The sequence below is a fragment of the Garra rufa genome, chromosome 14, assembly GCF_049309525.1.
Source record: "Garra rufa chromosome 14, GarRuf1.0, whole genome shotgun sequence".
NCBI classification, from domain to species: Eukaryota; Metazoa; Chordata; class Actinopteri; order Cypriniformes; family Cyprinidae; genus Garra; species Garra rufa.
In genome coordinates, this window is record NC_133374.1 from 18,154,221 (window position 1) to 18,173,634 (window position 19,414).

The 19,414-nt window shown below is 35.7% G+C and overlaps 1 protein-coding gene across 1 annotated transcript in view; it reads right to left on the bottom strand.

Moving 5' to 3' along the window:
• bcas3 (BCAS3 microtubule associated cell migration factor) overlaps positions 1-19,414 on the bottom strand; it is a 181,664-nt gene that overhangs the window by 104,167 nt on the left and 58,083 nt on the right. The window contains exon 14 of the mRNA XM_073817326.1: positions 3,263-3,396. Within this exon, the coding sequence (XP_073673427.1) occupies positions 3,263-3,396 (134 nt within the window). The remainder of the gene's footprint in view (positions 1-3,262; positions 3,397-19,414) is intronic.

The window sequence follows — 19,414 nt, forward strand, 5'->3', positions numbered from 1 at the left end:
CCACTAGATATCTCTATATAAAAGGCTTATAAATTCTCTAGTTGTTTGTAGACATAATGACTTATTTTTATTACGTTGTGGATTTGGACATACATTTAGATATTCCCAAAGACAATTTTTTTTATAGGTTTAGATTTTTTTTTTGTTGAAAATGTCAGTGTTTGCATTAATTTTACTACAGTCAAACCTGAACACAGAGAAAGACATTTTGTTACACATGGTTTAGCCACTAGATAGCTCTATATAAAAGGCTTAAAAATTCTCTAGTTGTTTGTAGACATAATGACTTATTTTTATTAGGTTGTGGATTTGGATATACGTTTAGACTATCTCAAAGACAATTTATTTAAATAGCGTTAGATTTTTTTGTGTCACAGTCACACTAGCTCATGTATGTGTGTGTGTGTGTGTGTGTGTGTGTGTGTGTGTGTGTGTGTGTGTGTGTGTGTGTGTGTGTGTGTGTGTGTGTGTTTGTGTGTGTGTGTGTTTGTGTGGGGGGGTGCGACTATTTTGCACTTTCGATATTTTAGAGCGTCACCCCTTCATTGCTGTGCACTCTTTTTCTGCATCGTGAATGATTTGTGGATTGTACACACAAAAAATTCTCTGTATTTTTGTATTTTTCCGTATTTCCCATTCATTTCCAATGGCGGTCATTTTTGACCGGGAACAACACAAGTGTGACTATTTTTTGTACAACCATTTCAAATCAAGTCCAAGGTTTTTTGTTTTTTTTTGTGATCACATAGTGACTGCTATAAATGGCATCGAGTTTCGTATCATTCCGATGAAGTAGCAATTTTTTTAGTCTGAAATGACCAATACAATACCAGACGGTTAATAAATACAGTTAAATACAGTAAGTACAGTTTTTATTCCACCGCAGTGTTAATATTTGTCATGTAATGAAGGATTTAAATTGGGGGAAATATGTCTGGCATGCTTTTAGACATCGGACGTGTCAGTGTGACTGCGAGAGTGAGAGTCTATGAACTAGAGCAGAGATCAGGTTTGTGTGCATATCCAAACATGACACTAGCTGAGTAAGTAAGGGTCTAGGCCCTTTTGGAATAAATATTAGTTCTACTTAAGCAAATAAAACCTTACAATTTGCCAACATAGGAGATATTGTGGTGGAACAGCTGCAAGGCTAAATGGATGAAACAGCATTTAGGAGAGAGGAACACTAAATCACTGCAGTTATTTCCCAAACTGATTTGTGCAATAACCCAATAGATCACAAAAGTAAATTAAACTTTAAAGCACCCAGATAGATTACCTAGGCTTGGCAGACACTAATGATCAGATCATGTCCTTAGATGTCCGCTTCAACTATTCAACCTGAGTAACGTTAAATGAAATGCAAAAAAGCATGTGGACGAATTAATAGAAGAATGATCAATATGTTTGATCACATATGTTTTGAGACCACTTTCCTTTAATCTCTTATTATAATTAAACTAGTAAAAATAAAATGAATTAAAAACAGTGACTATTACAAAGTGAAAATTAAAATAAAATTATACCATATTAAAAAACAATATGATAAATAGTAAATAAAAATGAAAATAGAATAAAAGAAAATAACAAAATAAAAGAAAATAAATAAAATAAAAAAAAACTGGGGCTTCAAATCACATACAATTATTAAAAAAATAAAATAAAATAAAATAAAGATGTGGGGCTTTAAATCACGTAAAATACAATAAAATAAAATGGGCTTCAAATAACGTAAAATTAATAAAAATAATAATAATAAAATAAAATTTAGGGCTTCGAGTCACATAAACTTAATAAATAAAATAAAATAATAAAGATTTGTGGCTAAAAATCATGTGGTAGATGTGTGTTGTTACTTCTCCAAGCAATCAAACCTGCCAGGTGATAAAACAATTCTACTTTTCACAGCAGTAAAGCAGTAATTGTGCTCTAGTTGTAAATTGTACACTATGTTTTACTATGCTAAAGTGGAACTAAAATGCAACAAACATCTGTCCAACTGGATGGACAAATTCCAAAGCACATTTCGGTTTCAAATAACACCATTAGTTGTTCTACATTTGCAATTTATAAAACTGTGATGAAATGGGAAAATTACGGAGACTATATTCAGCCCTGCCAAGAGCCTATTTCCAGGGATTTAAGAGAGAGTGGTGTAAAGTCGCAAGCGCGACCATATTGTCCCAGTGGGAATGTCCTCTCGTCCATGACCTCATAGCCTAAGATACCGTAGGTGTTACAAGCCCCAAGCTTGACCCTAAGGTGCAAGATTAAAAGCTCCGGTCAGAAGCACAATCTAAGCGCTCACCAGCCGTCTGAGGTATTTTTAGCAACTTTTCTCTTTTTTTGCAGCCTTGGTGATTGAAAACACATTGGCAACACTAATACTTTCAGGTCTTCGGATTCCAGAGTGTTGAAAACTGAACACGGGAGCCACAGGGGAGGAAGTTTTAGAATAAGCAAAGACTAACTGCTGAGAGCACGCGAATTCACAAAACGTTTTGTACCGGGGGCAAAAGTTCTCCAGGTACAAAAAAAATTCATGTGCTGTGACTGTGGAAAAGCCCTGATGCTCTTAACCTTTAGTTGGTGGACAGTTGAACAGTAACTAAGTCTTCAGATTACCACAAAGACACATGTGGAATTTAATATCAAAGCGAAGGAAGCCAAGAACTGAGTACACATAAAAACAGTAGTTCAGAATATAGTTACACTCTCAATTTTTCATATTTGAAGATCAATCAGATGATTTTTCTGTCCTACATACTACAAAAAAGCCTAAGACGGCAAAACCATGTTTTGGAGCTCAGTGGTACCAAGCCTTATGTCTCTTGACAGTATTTAGATAACATGCAGGGATTCACCGCCGATGAAAAGCATGTTCAAATTGCACATTTCCAGAGCCATACAAGCACAGGCAACCGTAAACAGTTGTGGGTGGCCCAGAAAGACTTTAAATGATTATGCTAATGATTAAAAGAGTCCGGAAAGGCAATATTTCATCTCAATAACTCCCCCGAAAATAGTCTGAGTGTACATAGGCATGTGCGTGTGAGCGAGGGATGGAACAGGGAGCTTTGAAGTTTGAATTAATATCCCACACTGTCCATGTATTACTTTTAACTTGAACAGTTTCTTTTTGTTGTTGATACATCTTCCGTTTGGAGGATACAAGTTTATGAGTTTGTACCATATGTGCGTGCTAAAGGACAGCGCTGAGAGTAAGGAAAAGCTTTTATGTACTGTAAATGTGTGTTCTTACCTTAGCCTCAGTTTCTCCTCTGTGAAGCGTGTATAGGTGATGAACCGCACTCTGGGAAGACGCCCATGGGTGAGTCAAGACTTGGAAAACGTGGAAGTCGTGGCCAAGGGTGTCTGCAGTGACCAGTAACATACCTGGAGATCAAAAAGAAGTTGTTGATTTCAACTAAACAAACATGATTTCCCACAGTATTGGTGACATGGAAAGTGTTGAATTGAGGGCTATGATTAAAAAAGTGATATAATCACACTGTTTTCTGATATTAAAGGGATAATTCATACAAAAATCATCTCATGATTTACTCACCCTCAAGCAATCCTAGGTGTACAACACTTTCTTCTTTCAGACAATCAGTCAAAGTTATATTTAAAAATGTCTTGGCTCTTTCAAGCTTTATAATGGCAGTGAATGGGTGTTGAAATTAAGACCAAAACAAGGATTTTTAAAGAAAAATTTTGGAGGATTTCAATATGAGCTGAGAGGAGACTGGTTTTCCTTTGCTTTGCTTTTCTTTCCTTTCCTAAACAAAACTTGGTTCTCACACACAGAAATTGGCTGTCACATGCACATGAGTACTAAACTAAGTTCTCTTTCAAACACAAGTTTACGTTAAAAAAGGTTACAAAAACACAGTTGGTTAGGTCTGTGAAGTGAAACAGCTGGGAAAGAAATCCAATAAATTTCCACCACTGAATAAAAAAGGTTATTGCGACTTCTCACAATTCTGACTTTTTTTTTTCTCAGAATTGCATGATACAAACTCGCAATTCTGACTTTATAACTGTCATGATATAAACTCGCAATTGTGACTAGAATATTCTCACCTGATCCTATGTCATCGGCTGGAACGCAACTCTCTTGTGAACTAGTACGACAAGAATATGGTTTATAAAGTTATAAAGTTATAGGCCTTTTTATGATGGATGGATACACTTTATTGTACTTCAAAATCTAAACAGCCATCCACACTGCCATTATAAAGCTTGGAAGAGCCAGGACATTTTTTTATATTATTATGATTGTATTAATCTGTAAGAAGAAAGTCATAGACACCTAGGATGATTTAAGAGTGAGTGAATCATGGGGTAATTTTTATTTTTGGGTGAACTATCCCTTTAACTGTAATTACTACGCTGATAACATTAGAAGATACAAAATACACAATTTTGGAGAAGGCACATACTTAAAGGAGACCTATTATGCCCCATTTTACAAGATGTAATACAAGTCTCAGGTGTCCCTAGAATATGACTGTGAAGTTTCAACTCAAAATAACCCACAGATCATTTATTACATAATTTTGAAAATACCTATTTTGAGTGAAACCAGAAACATGATGTTTTCGTGCATGCCTCTTTAAATGCAAATAAGCTTCTGTTTGGTTTTGATTATCATGTCCATCGCACTCAAACCATGCATTTTAAGCCATATCAGTTTAAACTTCTGATATATGGTTTTCTTAACGCACACATCTAAAGTACACACACAGAAATCGGCTGTCACCCGCATGTGAGTACTAAATTAAGTTCTCTTTCAAACACAAGTTTATGTTTAAACGCACTTAAGTTACAAAAATACAGTTGGTTAGGTCTGTAAAGTTAAACAGCTGTGAAAGAAATCTATGGAAGACCATTTCCACCACAGAATTAAAAAAAAAAAAAAAAAAAAAGGTTATTGCGACTTCTCACAATTCTGACTTTTTTCTCAGAATTGTCAGATATAATCTCGCAATTGCGAGTAAACTCGTAATTATGAGTTATAAAGTCAGAATTTCAGGTTTATATCTTTATAACTGACGTGATATAAACTCGCAATTGTGAGTTATAAAGTCAGATTTGCATGATATGAACTTGCAATTCTGAGAAATAAAGTTGCAGTTGCGTGATTTAAATGAGCAATTGCGAGTTATAATATCAGAATTGCATGAAATAAACTCAAAATTGTGAGTTATAAAGTCAGAATTGCGAGATACAAACTTAAAATAGCGAAGAAAAACATCAGAATGGCAAATTTATATCTTGCAATTCTAACTTTATTTCTCACAATTGAGAGTTTCTATCCCACAATTCTGACTTCATATCTAGCAATTTTGACTTTTTAACTCACAAGTGTGCGTTTATATCTCACAGTTCAGAGAAAAAAGTCAGAATTGCAAGATGTAAACCCGAAAATGCAAAAAAAAAAAAAAAAAAAAGTGAGATAAAAAGTCGGAATTACTTTTTTTCGGGGTTTTTTTTTTTTAGTGGCAGAATTCATCCAATGGCTTCCATAGAAATTGCATGTTTACATTAGATCTGTGTATTAGGTGACAGCAGCATAATATACAGTGCCTATACTGCTGTTTGGATCTAGGCTGTTATTATGACCTAAACAATAAAATAAAAGCAGAAAACCCCTCACTGCTTTGCACTGAACAACTTCTATAGCTGTAATAGGATGACATTACTTACTTAAAGGCTGCTTTTAAATGCTCTAGCATGAAGATAAACAGGGTGGATTGTGTGCGGCTCACTGCTAATACGGCCGTCAGTCAACTATCGTGGGTGGGGCTGGTAAAGTGTGATGTCACACTTTATGGATTCTGTGATCAGTAAGCTCTGAGACACTGGTCATGTTTTATGGAGATTAACAAATATAAAAGGGCGGATTTGTATCATCATGTGGTGGTTGTGTACACACACTGCTAACACACATTTATGTTCAAACAACATGTAAAAGTGAATTTTGTATAATAGGTGACCTTTAAGAAAATCTATAACACTAGTTATAGGAAGTGGGATAAAACTTTAGCACAGCTTCAGGAAGTGGGAATAGTTTTAAGGATTTTCCCAACCCTTGGGGTTTACCATTTGGATTTGGGGACCAGCGATGGGATCCAAATCAATTCAGTCTTTCTGAATTGTGGCTTAGTGAATGGTCCACGTTGGAATGGCCACTCTAAATACATATAAATCTCATCTGAACATTTACTTACTTTAAGTGCGCCAATTCTGGGCCTAAACTGAGAACACCGAACTACGAGTCAAAAATGATGGCACCCTGGCAGCCGTCGAGTACTGAGCATTTCATGAGACACGTTTACATGGTTGTAAAGGGTAATCGTGTTCCACTGCAATTTGTGTTCTAGAATTAACTGCATGCCAAGATCTTCCCTCAGCTGCCCGGGCCAGAGAGTATGGATCTGTTTTAAACACAACCGCAGGAGAACCCATGTGGAACCTCTGATGACAGAGCCTCTCATTTTCCCACTTTTATTTGAAGTTAGTGAAACTACAGAAAGTATAAGCTCTCGTACTGTAAACAACACACTTACTAAACCACACCAGAAAAAAAAAACCCCGAAGCGAACCTTCATGGCAACGCAACCCTGCATACAACTTATACCTAAAAACAGTGTGACAGCTCTACAGGCTATTTTCCACACACATGAAAGTCTGGTCACTACCGCTTTGGAAAGTTTCTCCAACGCTACGATTAAGATGGATTTAGCCGCTGGCTCTCGATCTCACTGCTGTAATTTAAGATGACAATAATTAGTGATTTTCCAATGCTGAATCTCTAATGCTGAGTTCACAGAGGGGTTTAATTTGTGGCGAGCGTTTATTGGGTGGTCTGACAAATCTAAAAAGGAGGATATTGTTGGAAGATCAGCACGCATGACAATGGAATAGCGGCCGTCTTAGATGAGCTCATCTGTCCTATTTCTGCCCACGCTATTTTTGTTTTCACACTTAGGAATAGCATCTGCTTTAGGTGTGGCTTTGCCATCTCATTGAGCGGTGAGACAGGAAGAAAGGGGGATGGGCTGCGGCATCGAAAGAAGGGTCACGCTCAGATTGCGCCTACGAAAAAGAAAAACAGAGTCGGCCAGTGAATTAGACAGCGGTTAGCTATTTATGCTGTATCAGAAGACTAAACCAAGTTACGGCCTGGCCATAAACTAACCCACGCCCCAAATGAGGTGCCAAGCCACAAGAAGCATTTGCGTCAACTGGGAATACATGGAAGAGAGTGCCTTCTAATTATAGAGGCTACAAACGGAAGCGCAGAGTGATTAGGAGTTTAGGCGCTGCGGTATGTTTATCTGGGAGCTTCCTCTCCCTCACCCCGCCGCCCTGCCGCTCTCGCGCTCAACCTGGCTTTGACAGATGAGGCTTGGCCAGCTTGTTGGGACACAAGTTTGCTGATGGTACACTCTGTTCTCCAAAAGCCAGTGGAGAATGGAAACCGAGCGCTGGGGCTTTTGCGGCCTTGTTGAAATACAGGGCCTCGCGAAGAGGCGTCAGTTGGTTAGCCTGTGGGAAGCTAAATTAAAAAGTGAGCTTCTCGATGCTGGTAAGCAGCCATAAAATTTTAGGAACCTAAGATGTTAAAGCAATTTTTGACACATCCTATTTATAACACCTCGTCGTCAAGGCAAAAGAGTAATTTATGATGGGGTTTTTGCGTATTCGAGCTATAATAATAATGTACACAATCTAGATGACATAATAGTTTAAAGGACTAATGGGATAGTTTGCACCAAAATAAAAATGATCATCATTAGCCCTATCCAGACAGTATTTTTTTTTTATGTGGACGTCTGTAAAAAAAATACATTTACACGGCACCTCAGTGATAAAACTTATTAATTCGGATGATGATTAATTCACAATGAAAAAGCGAGATCTGTGATCCTATGAACAATATTTTATATCAGATTTATTACTTTATTTAAATCTCCTGTTTAAAAATAGGAAAATTAACGTGATAGTTTGACAGAAATGGTTTTCTGGCTTGCATTTTCTCTCTCAAAATGATGGATGTCATTAATATGTGGAGATTAGCAGAAATAATTACAAATAATACAACCCATTATTTACATAATGTAAACAAAGATGCTTTGTTTATATTTTATGTACACTCAAAAGTTTGGGATCAATAAGAAATGTAATGTTTTTTAAAATAATTCTTATATGCTTATCAAGGCTGCATTTACTTGATCAAATATACAGAAAATAATGTAATATTGTGAAATATTATTATAGTTTAAAATAATGGTGTTCTATATTAATATATTTTAAAATATAACTTCTAAAAAAATATAAGTCTTTGCTATAACTTTTGATCAATTCAACACATCCTTGGTGAATAAAAGTATTAATTTCTCTCTAAAAAAAAAAAAAAAAAAAAAAACACTGTTCTTTTCAACGTTTTATTTATTTATTTTTTGTTGATCAAATAAACAGCTAAGATGAGTATAAGCAATGTCTTTAAAAAAAATCAGAATCTTACTGATCCCAAACTTACTGTGGTGGAGCGGTTATGAAATATCATTCTTGTAAATACTTTCCAGCATTACATGCATGCAAATTACAAGGAAGTGCAACAGTTACCAGTAGTGGTAGTGGTCAAAAAAGATTTAAACCGTGAATTTTGAATCGATTTCTTCTTGTAAACTCAGAGATCTGGATTCAGACACCAATTAAATTACCACATGACCTTGGCGTTTGTCAAAAAACTAATAATTCGGCCAGGGATTTTAATGCGGGTGGTGAAAAAAAAAAAAAAAAAAAAAACGGCATTCTGGATTTGAACGGCAATAAAATCACATACTAACCACTATATATGTTGAAATTATCTTACGTCCCAATGAGAGACTTTACTGTTTCAATAGGGCTTTTTACTCGCCGTTTCATCCTAAATTTGCATGACAAAAAAACAACACGTTCTGGCACGTTTTCTTTTGTTCAGTTCATATAGACATACAGTCTAACCAAAAAAAAATATTCAGACACCAAATATAATTTTTTTAATAGTGGGTGAAGGACACTATAGTTCATTTATGTAAGTGAAGATAGCAAAATAAAGTAAACTGTGTGACATATTACCCCAAAAAATTCTTCATACAGTGGACTACCAGTAAAACTGATTAAAAATTGGGACCAAAAATTTGATTTGACACTTTGACCTGACCATGTTTTGTTACATACCTTTCTATCAAAGTTATCTGACATTATCAAGATTAATTTGTTCTGACACAGTTTAACTCTTGAGTTCTTGTCATATTTTATTACCATTTTCTAAACTATAGTGAATAAACTTTGATAATGTCAAAAATTTTGAAGGTGTCTGAATACATTTTGGTTTGACTATAATTCATTTGTGATTATCAAGATGAGTTGTTCTGACAGTTTAACACTGAGTTCTTGTCATATTTTATTACCATTTTCTAAACTATGGTGAATAAACTGTGATAATGTCATAGATTTTGAAGGTGTCTGAATAAATTTTGGTTTGACTGCATATGAACACTTCATTCGTGCTCAGATCCATACTAAAATAATCGTCCAGGACAGCCTGAACAAGTTGGTCTCGGCACGACTGAAAACGAATTCTGAAGCGGTTCGCTTGTGGTGAAAAATCAACCGACCCAACGGACCAACGCACGAAGCTGTATCATAATTCATAATGGGAAATGCAGTATTCAAAAAGCAGCAGTGTCTAATTCTGTGGGTGAGCGTTTTAGTCATCGCAGTAAACCAGAGCTCTTCAGCTTAAAATGTCATTGCTCTGCTCCAAAACTTGTGCATTGCAAGAATAGTGTCCCGACAAAGTCTTGATTCCTGCTCTAACTGTATTTGGTGGCCTGTGAAAACAAAACAAAGAAGAAAACGCAGCATCGCAACAACTGAAGTCCCCATTTTGGAACAAAGCAAATGATCTACAGATCTTGAAAGAGAAGTTCACTTCCAGAACAAAAATTTAAACATTTCAGAATATTTCTTCATATAGTGGACTTCTATGGTGCCCAGAGTTTGAACTTCCAAAATGCAGTTTAAATGTGGCTTCAAACGATCCCAAATGCGGCTGTAAACGATCCCAGCTGAGGAAGAACGGTATTATCTAGGCAAATGATCGTTTTTTTTTGTGTTTTTTTTTATTATTATAATTTATATACTTTTTAACCTGAAATGCTCGTCTCGTCTTGCTCTGCCAGAACTCAAAACTGAAATCGAACTACATAGCTGTTTTACCTTTTTTTTTAAGGTTTTTTTTTTTTTTTCATGTTCACTTTGCAAACACTGGGCCGGTACCTCTGCAGCAATGTAGGATGATTTTTGAAGTTAAGGGAGAAAATAAGATGGGAGTTTTTCGACATACCCTAACTGTCTTAAACCGGAAAAAACAGAGTTCAGGCAGAGCAAGACAAGATGAGCATTTAAGGTTATAAAGTATAAAAATTTCATTAAAAAAAAAAAAAAAAAAAAAAAAAAAAATTAATATATATATATATATATATATATATATATATATATATAATATTATATTATATTATATTATATTACATTATATACATATATATATATATATAGTTATATATATATATAGTTTCGCTAGATAAGACCCTTCTTCCTCGGCTGGGATTGTTTACAACTGCATTTGGGATCGTTTAAACCCGCACTTAAACTGCATTTTGGAAGTTCAAACTCGAGGCACCAGAAGTCCACTATATGGAGAAAAATCCATTTTGATTTTGAAGTTGAGAGAGAAAATGATGGGAGTTTGTCGATATACGTTTGTCTTGAACCGGAAAAAACAGAGTTCAGGCAGAGCAAGACAAGACGAGCGTTTGAGGTTAAAAAGTATATAAATTATAATAATGAAAAAAATTAAAAACAGATCATTTCGCTAGATAATACCCTTCTTCCTCGCATTCTTCCTGGCATTTTGGAAGTTCAAACTCAGGGCACCATAGAAGTCCACTATATGGAGAAAAATCCTGAAATGTTTAACTCAAAAAAAAAAATTTTTCACGACTGAATAAAGAAAGACATGAACATCTTGAATGGCAAGGGGGTGAGTACATTATCTGTAAATTTTGTTCTGCAAGTTAACTTTTCCTTTAAAATACCCTAAAATTAAATTTAAAAATGCATGTAAATAAACAAAGTTTCATTGTTTGCCAAATTGTATTTCAAAGCTTTTGAAACTGCACAACATCAAATGCAAATTGAGTTCAACATGAACTGCAAAGCACATTGCAGACAAAAAAATAACCCAGATTTCAAGCAGATTTGGCTGTTTCTTGCGAAAAGGCACCCCAAACAAACCGACATTCCAAACCAAAAGCTGCAGAGTGATTCTTCATACTTGCATTCATCGTTTTGTTGTTCTCCCCTTAACAAGTCTTTAAACACAAAACATCTGCTAAACCTCCTCACAGCCATGTTTTATTTCAAAAGTGTCTTAGCCGTTCTCCCCGACCAACTCCGATGATCTCAGCAGCCCGACAAGCGGAGGCCTCCAACTTGGCAAAGCCGGAGAACTGAAACAAAAGTATCCCTTTCAAATTAACAACACTCGTCTAAGACCTTTGAAAAAGAGGAAATCTCAAATTATAAACATGTGGATAAACCTTTAAAAGGGCGGACGCTGGGAATCGGTGCGGCTCTAATACCGCAGACACGAACTTTATGCGCGAAAAAAGAGAACAAATAAACACATCAATCACAGCGTTTTGTCCTTGCGGCTGCCCGCATTAGTTGTAAAAGCACGACCGTGCGTGCATGCGTGTTTGTGGTCCTTTGTGAGTCCATTGGACGGCCTCCTCTCCTGTCATGCTGCACTTGTGGAGGTGTTTATGAAAGCTGTGGAACACACACATACACACAGGGTTGCACATCTCACATCAAAGCCGCCCACTCAAGCCTGCAGCGAGCAACACTCACTTAGTCCGGAGGCCACCCTCACTCCAACCATCAGATAACAGTACTAAGGAGAGGAGGAGACCGGCATGGGTCAACATGCAGTCAATAACTTGTTAATCTTTTACAGACTAAGTGAGAACTTCTAAAAGCTGGGCTGTTTGATCCCAACCTGGAGGCGGCTTGGGTTTGTGTGTCTGTGTGTGCGTGTGGAGTCGAGGACGGGGTGGCAGATTGGGGCCTGGCGCGGTGACTGTGCAGTGTTTCGCGGTGAGCCAGGCAGATGTAATGCCGTCTCCAGTTTCCATTCCTCTGGCAGGCAGGGATGACTGCTGCGGATTCCAGAGGGGGCTTGCGAGCACGTCTCGCAGCATCGTGCGGCCAGGGATACTGTTTATCTAGGCACGTTGGTACCAAGGATATGCTCTTTAAACATGGTACGCTGCTCCTGTGGGCATGCTGGCTTGGAGAGGCACTCAACGCTCTTAGCTACGAAACCACATCCACAATTCAATTGAGAGCTTTGAGGAAGGGAGGGGGAAAAAAACTAAAAAAAAAGTAGGTGGGAGGAGGAAAAAGGTGCCCACGGTTCATTTGATCCACATTCAAGTGTAACGAAGGAGAATGTTTATGTATTTGCTTTACAGCCAAACCACCTGTAAGCGCTTGAATATTAATAGATCATAAAGGCCTTTTCTCAGCAAGGGGCAATCATTACTTTAATACAACACTTCAACGAAATTTGCCTTCTAGAGAATCAGCGTAACCAAGGTGACCACGAGGTCACGTCCATTAAGGAAGGATGGAAGTGAAGGTTATCACCAGGCCCACACGAAATCTGCACACTTCTTACTCACATTTCCTGAGCTGCTTTTGGAGGAAATACTGTTTAATAATAGGCATTAGACTTTCCTGGGATAAGTCGGATATATGCATGTACTGTATGTCAGGGGCAATCGTAGTTAAAAAATAAAACAACGCCAATAATACAAAATATAACATTATAAGGCGTATAAATCACTCACATTGTCCAACAGCAAAACTAGCAGGTTAAGTTACAGTGGGAATCTGTGTCTCTCTCGCCTCCCCTGAACACATTGGCTCGGTTTCACAGACTGGGCTTAGACTAAACCAGGATTAGGCCATAGTTCAATTAGGACATTTAAGTAATTTTTATAAACATGCTTAGAAAAAAACATTACTGGTGTACATCTTGAGACAAAACAAAGGCACTGATATATTTTAAGCTCAATCAGTGCAATTTTATTTCAGTTGAAACAGCTCAGATTTACATTTTAATCTAGGACTAGGTTTAAGCCTTGTCTGTGAAACCGGGGGATTGAGTTTTACCAGACCCCCTAAAGTGTGCGGTGAGTTTGGTAGGGGGTAATTGAGAATGAATAGGGGAAAATTGTGAGAGGAGGCAATGCTTCCATCACAATATGATTGGATATGACTTCTTACGCTCGGCTGTGATTAGTTCAAGCGATAAATTCCACCTGGGAATTCACCTGGGAAGACTAATTAAAAAAAGTAAGTAAACAACCACTTACATCAAAATAAGACTAGAAATGACATTAAAACATGATTTGTGGGAGTTTTTGGTGAGTAATATTCAACGTTTGTCCAATATTCACTAAGCTTTGATGACTGATGATCGGAAAAATTTAAAAATGGTTAAAAGTGAACTATTAAAAAGAACAGTTGAACATAAGTATAAAAGTAATTAGTTATAGTTACTAGTTACTTCTCACAAATAGTAACTGAGTTAGTAACTGAGTTACATCATTATAAAAGTAACTAATTACCAGGCAAAGTAACTATTGCGTTACTTTAAAAAAAATCTAATTTAATATAACTATATAATAAATATAAAACATTGTACACTAATCTACACTATTTTAATGTTGTTGTGGGACAACGTGAGAGACAACTATCAAATTCAACATATTATTATAAATATCATTACTATAGTGGAACAATAAAGCACAATAGATGGTTTAGAACTTTAAATATTTATTGCACAGACCACAACTCGTCAACAAATAAGTCTAAATATAAATTATGCTTCTGAAGAAATGTACCAAAAACAAACAAATAATAATAATTATTATTATTAAATTAATTTTGTGTCGGCATGTGACGACGTGAGGTGCTTCAGTAGATTTGAATTACTTGTCATCGACGCAGAGAGACTCTTTTTTTTCCTGGGCAAAAGTTGCACGTTACAAAAACATTTTTGCTTTTCACCTCAGCGAGTGCTTATACTTCCAGTTTGCAAAAACTATCTTTGAACTTGTTGGACCCGCCATCGTTGTGAGTCCTGGATGTTGGTGTGTGCGACTGACCGTGCGTATGCTTCAGTGCGCGTGTGCTTCACCCGCACTACTCTGCCTCTGATTGGCAAACAATGGAAATTTACTCAATCTAAGCCAATCATCGCGTTCTCAGTTACACCACGTTTACAGACACACCAATCATCATTGGTTATGTGTCCCGCCCCGGCCCCAAACACACACAACTCAGAGAAAGAGAGGTCCTATGGCTGAGAGAGACGCTGCTCGCATGATAGTAACGCGCATTTTATTGTCAGTAACGGTAACGGCGTTGTAACGGGGGAAACAGTAATTCGTCTGATTACTCATTACTGAAAAAAGTATCGCCGTTAGTAACGCCGTTTATTTATAGCGCCGTTATTCCCATCACTGATCGTTACTGCCTTGAGCTATTATTTTGGAATAAATGTAAAATGCCTAAAATGCTAACTTTAAAAGATTTATACTTGGCTTCAATAAATAGAATATTGATTAATTTGTAAATTTTTCCTTTTTCTGAATAGTGCAGTCAATGTGTATTTAACCAAGAATTTACAGTTATTTTGAGGTCTTTGCCTCTTAATTTCGAAACACATACATGGGTCAAAGACCAAAAAGGGTTTAGGCATAAAAACAAATAGTAATACTACTTTAAATTGTTGTTTTTCCAATAAATAAATAAAAAGTTGTTTAATTTAATTGCGTTTTTGCTTTTTCTTCTGAGCAAATAATAAATATCATACATTTTTCCGTACAAATTTTTCATATAAATTTTTAATTTACAGAAGACACACACTACAATGTCATTTAGTGTAACAATCTTGACATATTTACAACAAAAATCAATTTATGACATATTAAAAGACTAATTACTTTCACCCCAAATTAGGGTTGTGCCGATAGACGATAGTATCGTGTATCGACGATAGTCAGAGATATCGCCTGTTGCTGATGCCTTTGACGATAGTTAGACGATTATTATTATTATCCGTCAACAAAGAACTTAACTTTAGCAATGCAGCACAGAGAGTCTGTTCTAGGATGCTTCAGAAACTTGCCGCGGTATAAACACACGCATAGAGAGGCCACAGCGCCTTAACGCACCTCGTGCAGTGAAAATGGGAGATTTTCATCATCCAGTACGGTGGTACATTAACTGATTCTAAAGGGAGTGTTATATTATATTAGCATTGCAGTCATTAGGATAACAGAGGTAGTAAAACCTGGTTCAGGCTGAATGAATTACGATGTATCATAATCAGTCTGTATACAGTAAACATAAACATTCATCTCAGTAACGTCTATATAGGCGTTAATTAGAATTACGATGCGATCAGATGGCGCTAAACATACGCACGTGAATTACACGCGCATCTCTTCTCCGCATTCAATATGAACTTAACTACAACATCACCTGATGACAACCTTCAGACATGCAGCGGTAACATTATCGCAATATGACGGGTAAAGAAAGATTCATTCATTTACATTCTGGCACGCACATTTACAGCTCACTCACTGACGATAGCAGAGAATGAAACCGAAAGTAACTTGAACAACTCCGGCAGAACTATAGTCAACGCTCTGTACACGCACAACTTAATCATATGCCAAAAGAAAGTCTACCTTTACAAAACGAATAAGGAATTTAGTACAGAGATAATTAATTAAATTAGCACGATAGTATCGTGTATCGGCGATCTCTCAGGCTGACGATATGGCGATTTGAAAATTGAGCATATCGCCCAACACTACCCCAAATACTTAGTTGTAATTCTACAGAAATTTGCCACCATCCTAGGTTTTGCCCATTTGTCAGTAAGATTTTTTTATTCATTTAAAACAATACAATTTAATATGCTCCCTTATTGTTTTATATATTTTAATATGTACAAGTCAGAATAAGCATGTTGTTTGAATGTTTACATAAATATTGCATAACACTGAATGACAATGTAACATTACTTCAACCAAATTTTGACATTTTATTCTCCAAAAACGTATCTGAAACCTTAAAAGTAGACACTTTACTTACATTTAATATGATTTCTATGGACATAAAATCACTTTTGTAAATTTCTTTCGATGTGGATATCTTAACGTCTTTGGCCCACATATATACACTGCCGCTCAAATCAGTACGATTTTTTTTTTTTTTAAGTCCCTTACACTCATCAAAGTTCCATTTATTTGATCAAAAATACAGGAAAAAAAGTAATATTATGAATTATTATTGCAATTCAAAATAGCAGTTTTTTTAATTTTAATATACTTTAAAATATAATGTATAACTGTGATGCAAAGCTGATTTTTTTGATGAATAAAAAGTTAAAAAGAACAGCATTTCTAACAATATAAGTCTTTATTATCATTTTTATTAATTTAACACATCCTTGCTGAGGTTTATTTTATTTTTTGTAATAATACTAAACATTACATATTTAAAAACACATTCATTCACATTAATATTGAAGGTGGTCTTTAATCGAGAGATAAAGAAGATTTTCTTATATGTGCTGCCACTGAGTTCTGGAGAGAGAAGAAAAAAGTCCAAAAAGTGAAAGTGAAAATTATTTTCTTTAGTATATAATTAGTATGATTTGATTCACTCATTGTTATTTACACAAGTCAGACCATCATTCTTAACAATTAGCCATAGGCCAAATGACAACATTATATATGATATATCTTTAAAAAAAATCCATGTGGCATTTCACAAGTGTTAATTGTGAACACAGCCTTGTTATCCTCAGCTAACAATTTATGCAGCCATGAAATCGCTCTCGTAGGTCCTTGTTGTGGATCTGTCTACGGCCACAAAATGCAGTTGATGCTTGACAGCAGCACAAATCTATTTTACGCTCAGCGGTGAAAAAGCACAGTCTCCTTGAAAAGCTTAGTCAGCCTAAAACAGGCCTTTGTGTGATTTCTAAAAGCCCCAAATAAATGAGCTAAACCGCAATCTCTAGATAAGAGTCGGACTGCAGAAAGGAGGAGTATGGAAAGAGAGTAATCCTTTCTCAGGAAACAGACAGTCGCTATAATCTCTTTCCATTTCAGCGCTCTCTTTTATTTTAAAGGGTTCTGTTAGCTAATTAATCCTCTGAAACATTTACCACAGCAAATACGATTCCACAATTCTTTATACCGCGCTTCAACGTTAATGCCCTTAATTTGGGGGACGACCTTAGGATTTTCTCAGGACAATGGATCATTCATTGCAGCTGAGGTGTTTGGAAAACTAACGTCGGATGTTCCTTGGGAATCTGGTGGAACTTTTGGAGACTAAAGCCAACCGCCCAACCAAACGAATGAAACTGCTAAAAAGCCTCTGAGCGCGAAAGCATAAAGCTGTCAGCGAAAACGTGGTCCACGCAGGCAATCCTTCCTACAAAAACAAGCTCGAAACTAGAGGTGAAAAAGAGAAGTAACTCCTCTCAGGTCAAGAGGAATGGAAGGGGGGATCAGGGAGGATGTTTCCATTAAAGCCTTGAAACCAAAGCGTCTGACTAAGGTTTTACAACTACAAACTGAGGTACAGAATTCACAAGATACTGCTTTTACCACCTTTTGGAAACACCATTAAGAAACAGCCAAGAGACAACTTTAAGCTTTTTTGTTTGACAGTTAATATATGTCTGGAATTGGACATTTTTAACATTGTAGCTTAACTGAATTTTTTTATATTAATTAAATGAAATTACTACAAATGGCTGTGTACAATTATTAAAGACAAATCGGTAACACTTTACACTAAGGTTCATTAATTAAACATTAGTTAATGTACTAACTAACATGAACTAACCATGAGCAATACATTTGTTACTGTATTTACTAATCTTCATTAACGTTAGTTAACGAAAATACAGTTGTTCATTGTTTGTTCATGTTAGTTCACACTGCATTAACTAATGTTAACAAGATTTTAATAATGTATTAGTAAGTGTTGAAATTAACATTAACAAAGTTTAATAAATGCTGTATAAGTGCAGTTCATTATTAATTCATGTTAACTAATGAACCTTATTGTAAATTGTTACCGACAAATCTATACTGGTTAAAATGATAAACTCTTCATTTTAGTTTAGAAAAAGTTGAATAAAATAAAATTATGAACATATGTATTAAAAAAAAAAAAAAAGTAAAAATTGTAAAATATTATATGTAAAAAAAGGACAATGCTACCACGATTTTATGGTATTTTTCCATGAAATCCCAAAAATAGCTTGAGCCATGACCTATTGACATGACCTAATGCTCAAGCATGAGAGAATCCTAAAAATAAAATAAAATAAAATAAAATAAAACAAAACAAAACATAATGGTATTTTTTCATAAAATCCCAAAAAATGTTGGAGCCATGACCTAGTGACATCAAGTCATGGTGCTCAAGCATGAGAGAATCCTAAAAAAAAATAAAAAATAAAAATAAAATAAAATAAAAATATTCCATAATGGTATTTTTTCATAAAATCCCAAAAAAAATGTTAGAACCATGACCTAGTGGCATCAAGTGGCTCAATCCCAAATCCTAAATTTTAGAATCCTAAAAATAAATATAAAAATAAATATAAAAATCATTGTATTAAAATAAAATAAGAAAATGGGATTTTAATTCCACTATTGTGCAGAATTCCTATATCTAAAGGAAAAAACTATATGAAAGATTAACAAAAAAAAAAAAAAAGAACATTGAAAAAAATCTATATGCACATCATCAGATTTCATAATGCTATTATAAAATAGAGCTCATGCTCCAGGCAAATTCCACTAATGTCCCACTCTTCACTTTGCAATGTGCATTAAAAGGCAACATCTCAGCCTGGGCCTTTAATCCCTGTTGACTGTCCCACTGTGCTCAGGCACGGCGCAAAATGGAATGTGATACACGGTCACAGTCCCATTAAAACACACACACACACAGACCAATTTGTGTGTGAATCTTGCCAAATGATAGTTTCTAAAACCCACAAACAAGCTTTTTCAATGAAGCAGAAGAGTTCAGATCAATCCTTAATTGCTACCTCTGCGTGAAGACACGGCTTATTACAAACTCAAGGAAAAACAGAGAACTGTATATGACGTCGCTGTCATCATAAAAGAATACATAAATATTTCTTAAAATATTTCCTAAATACTGTTGAAGTCAA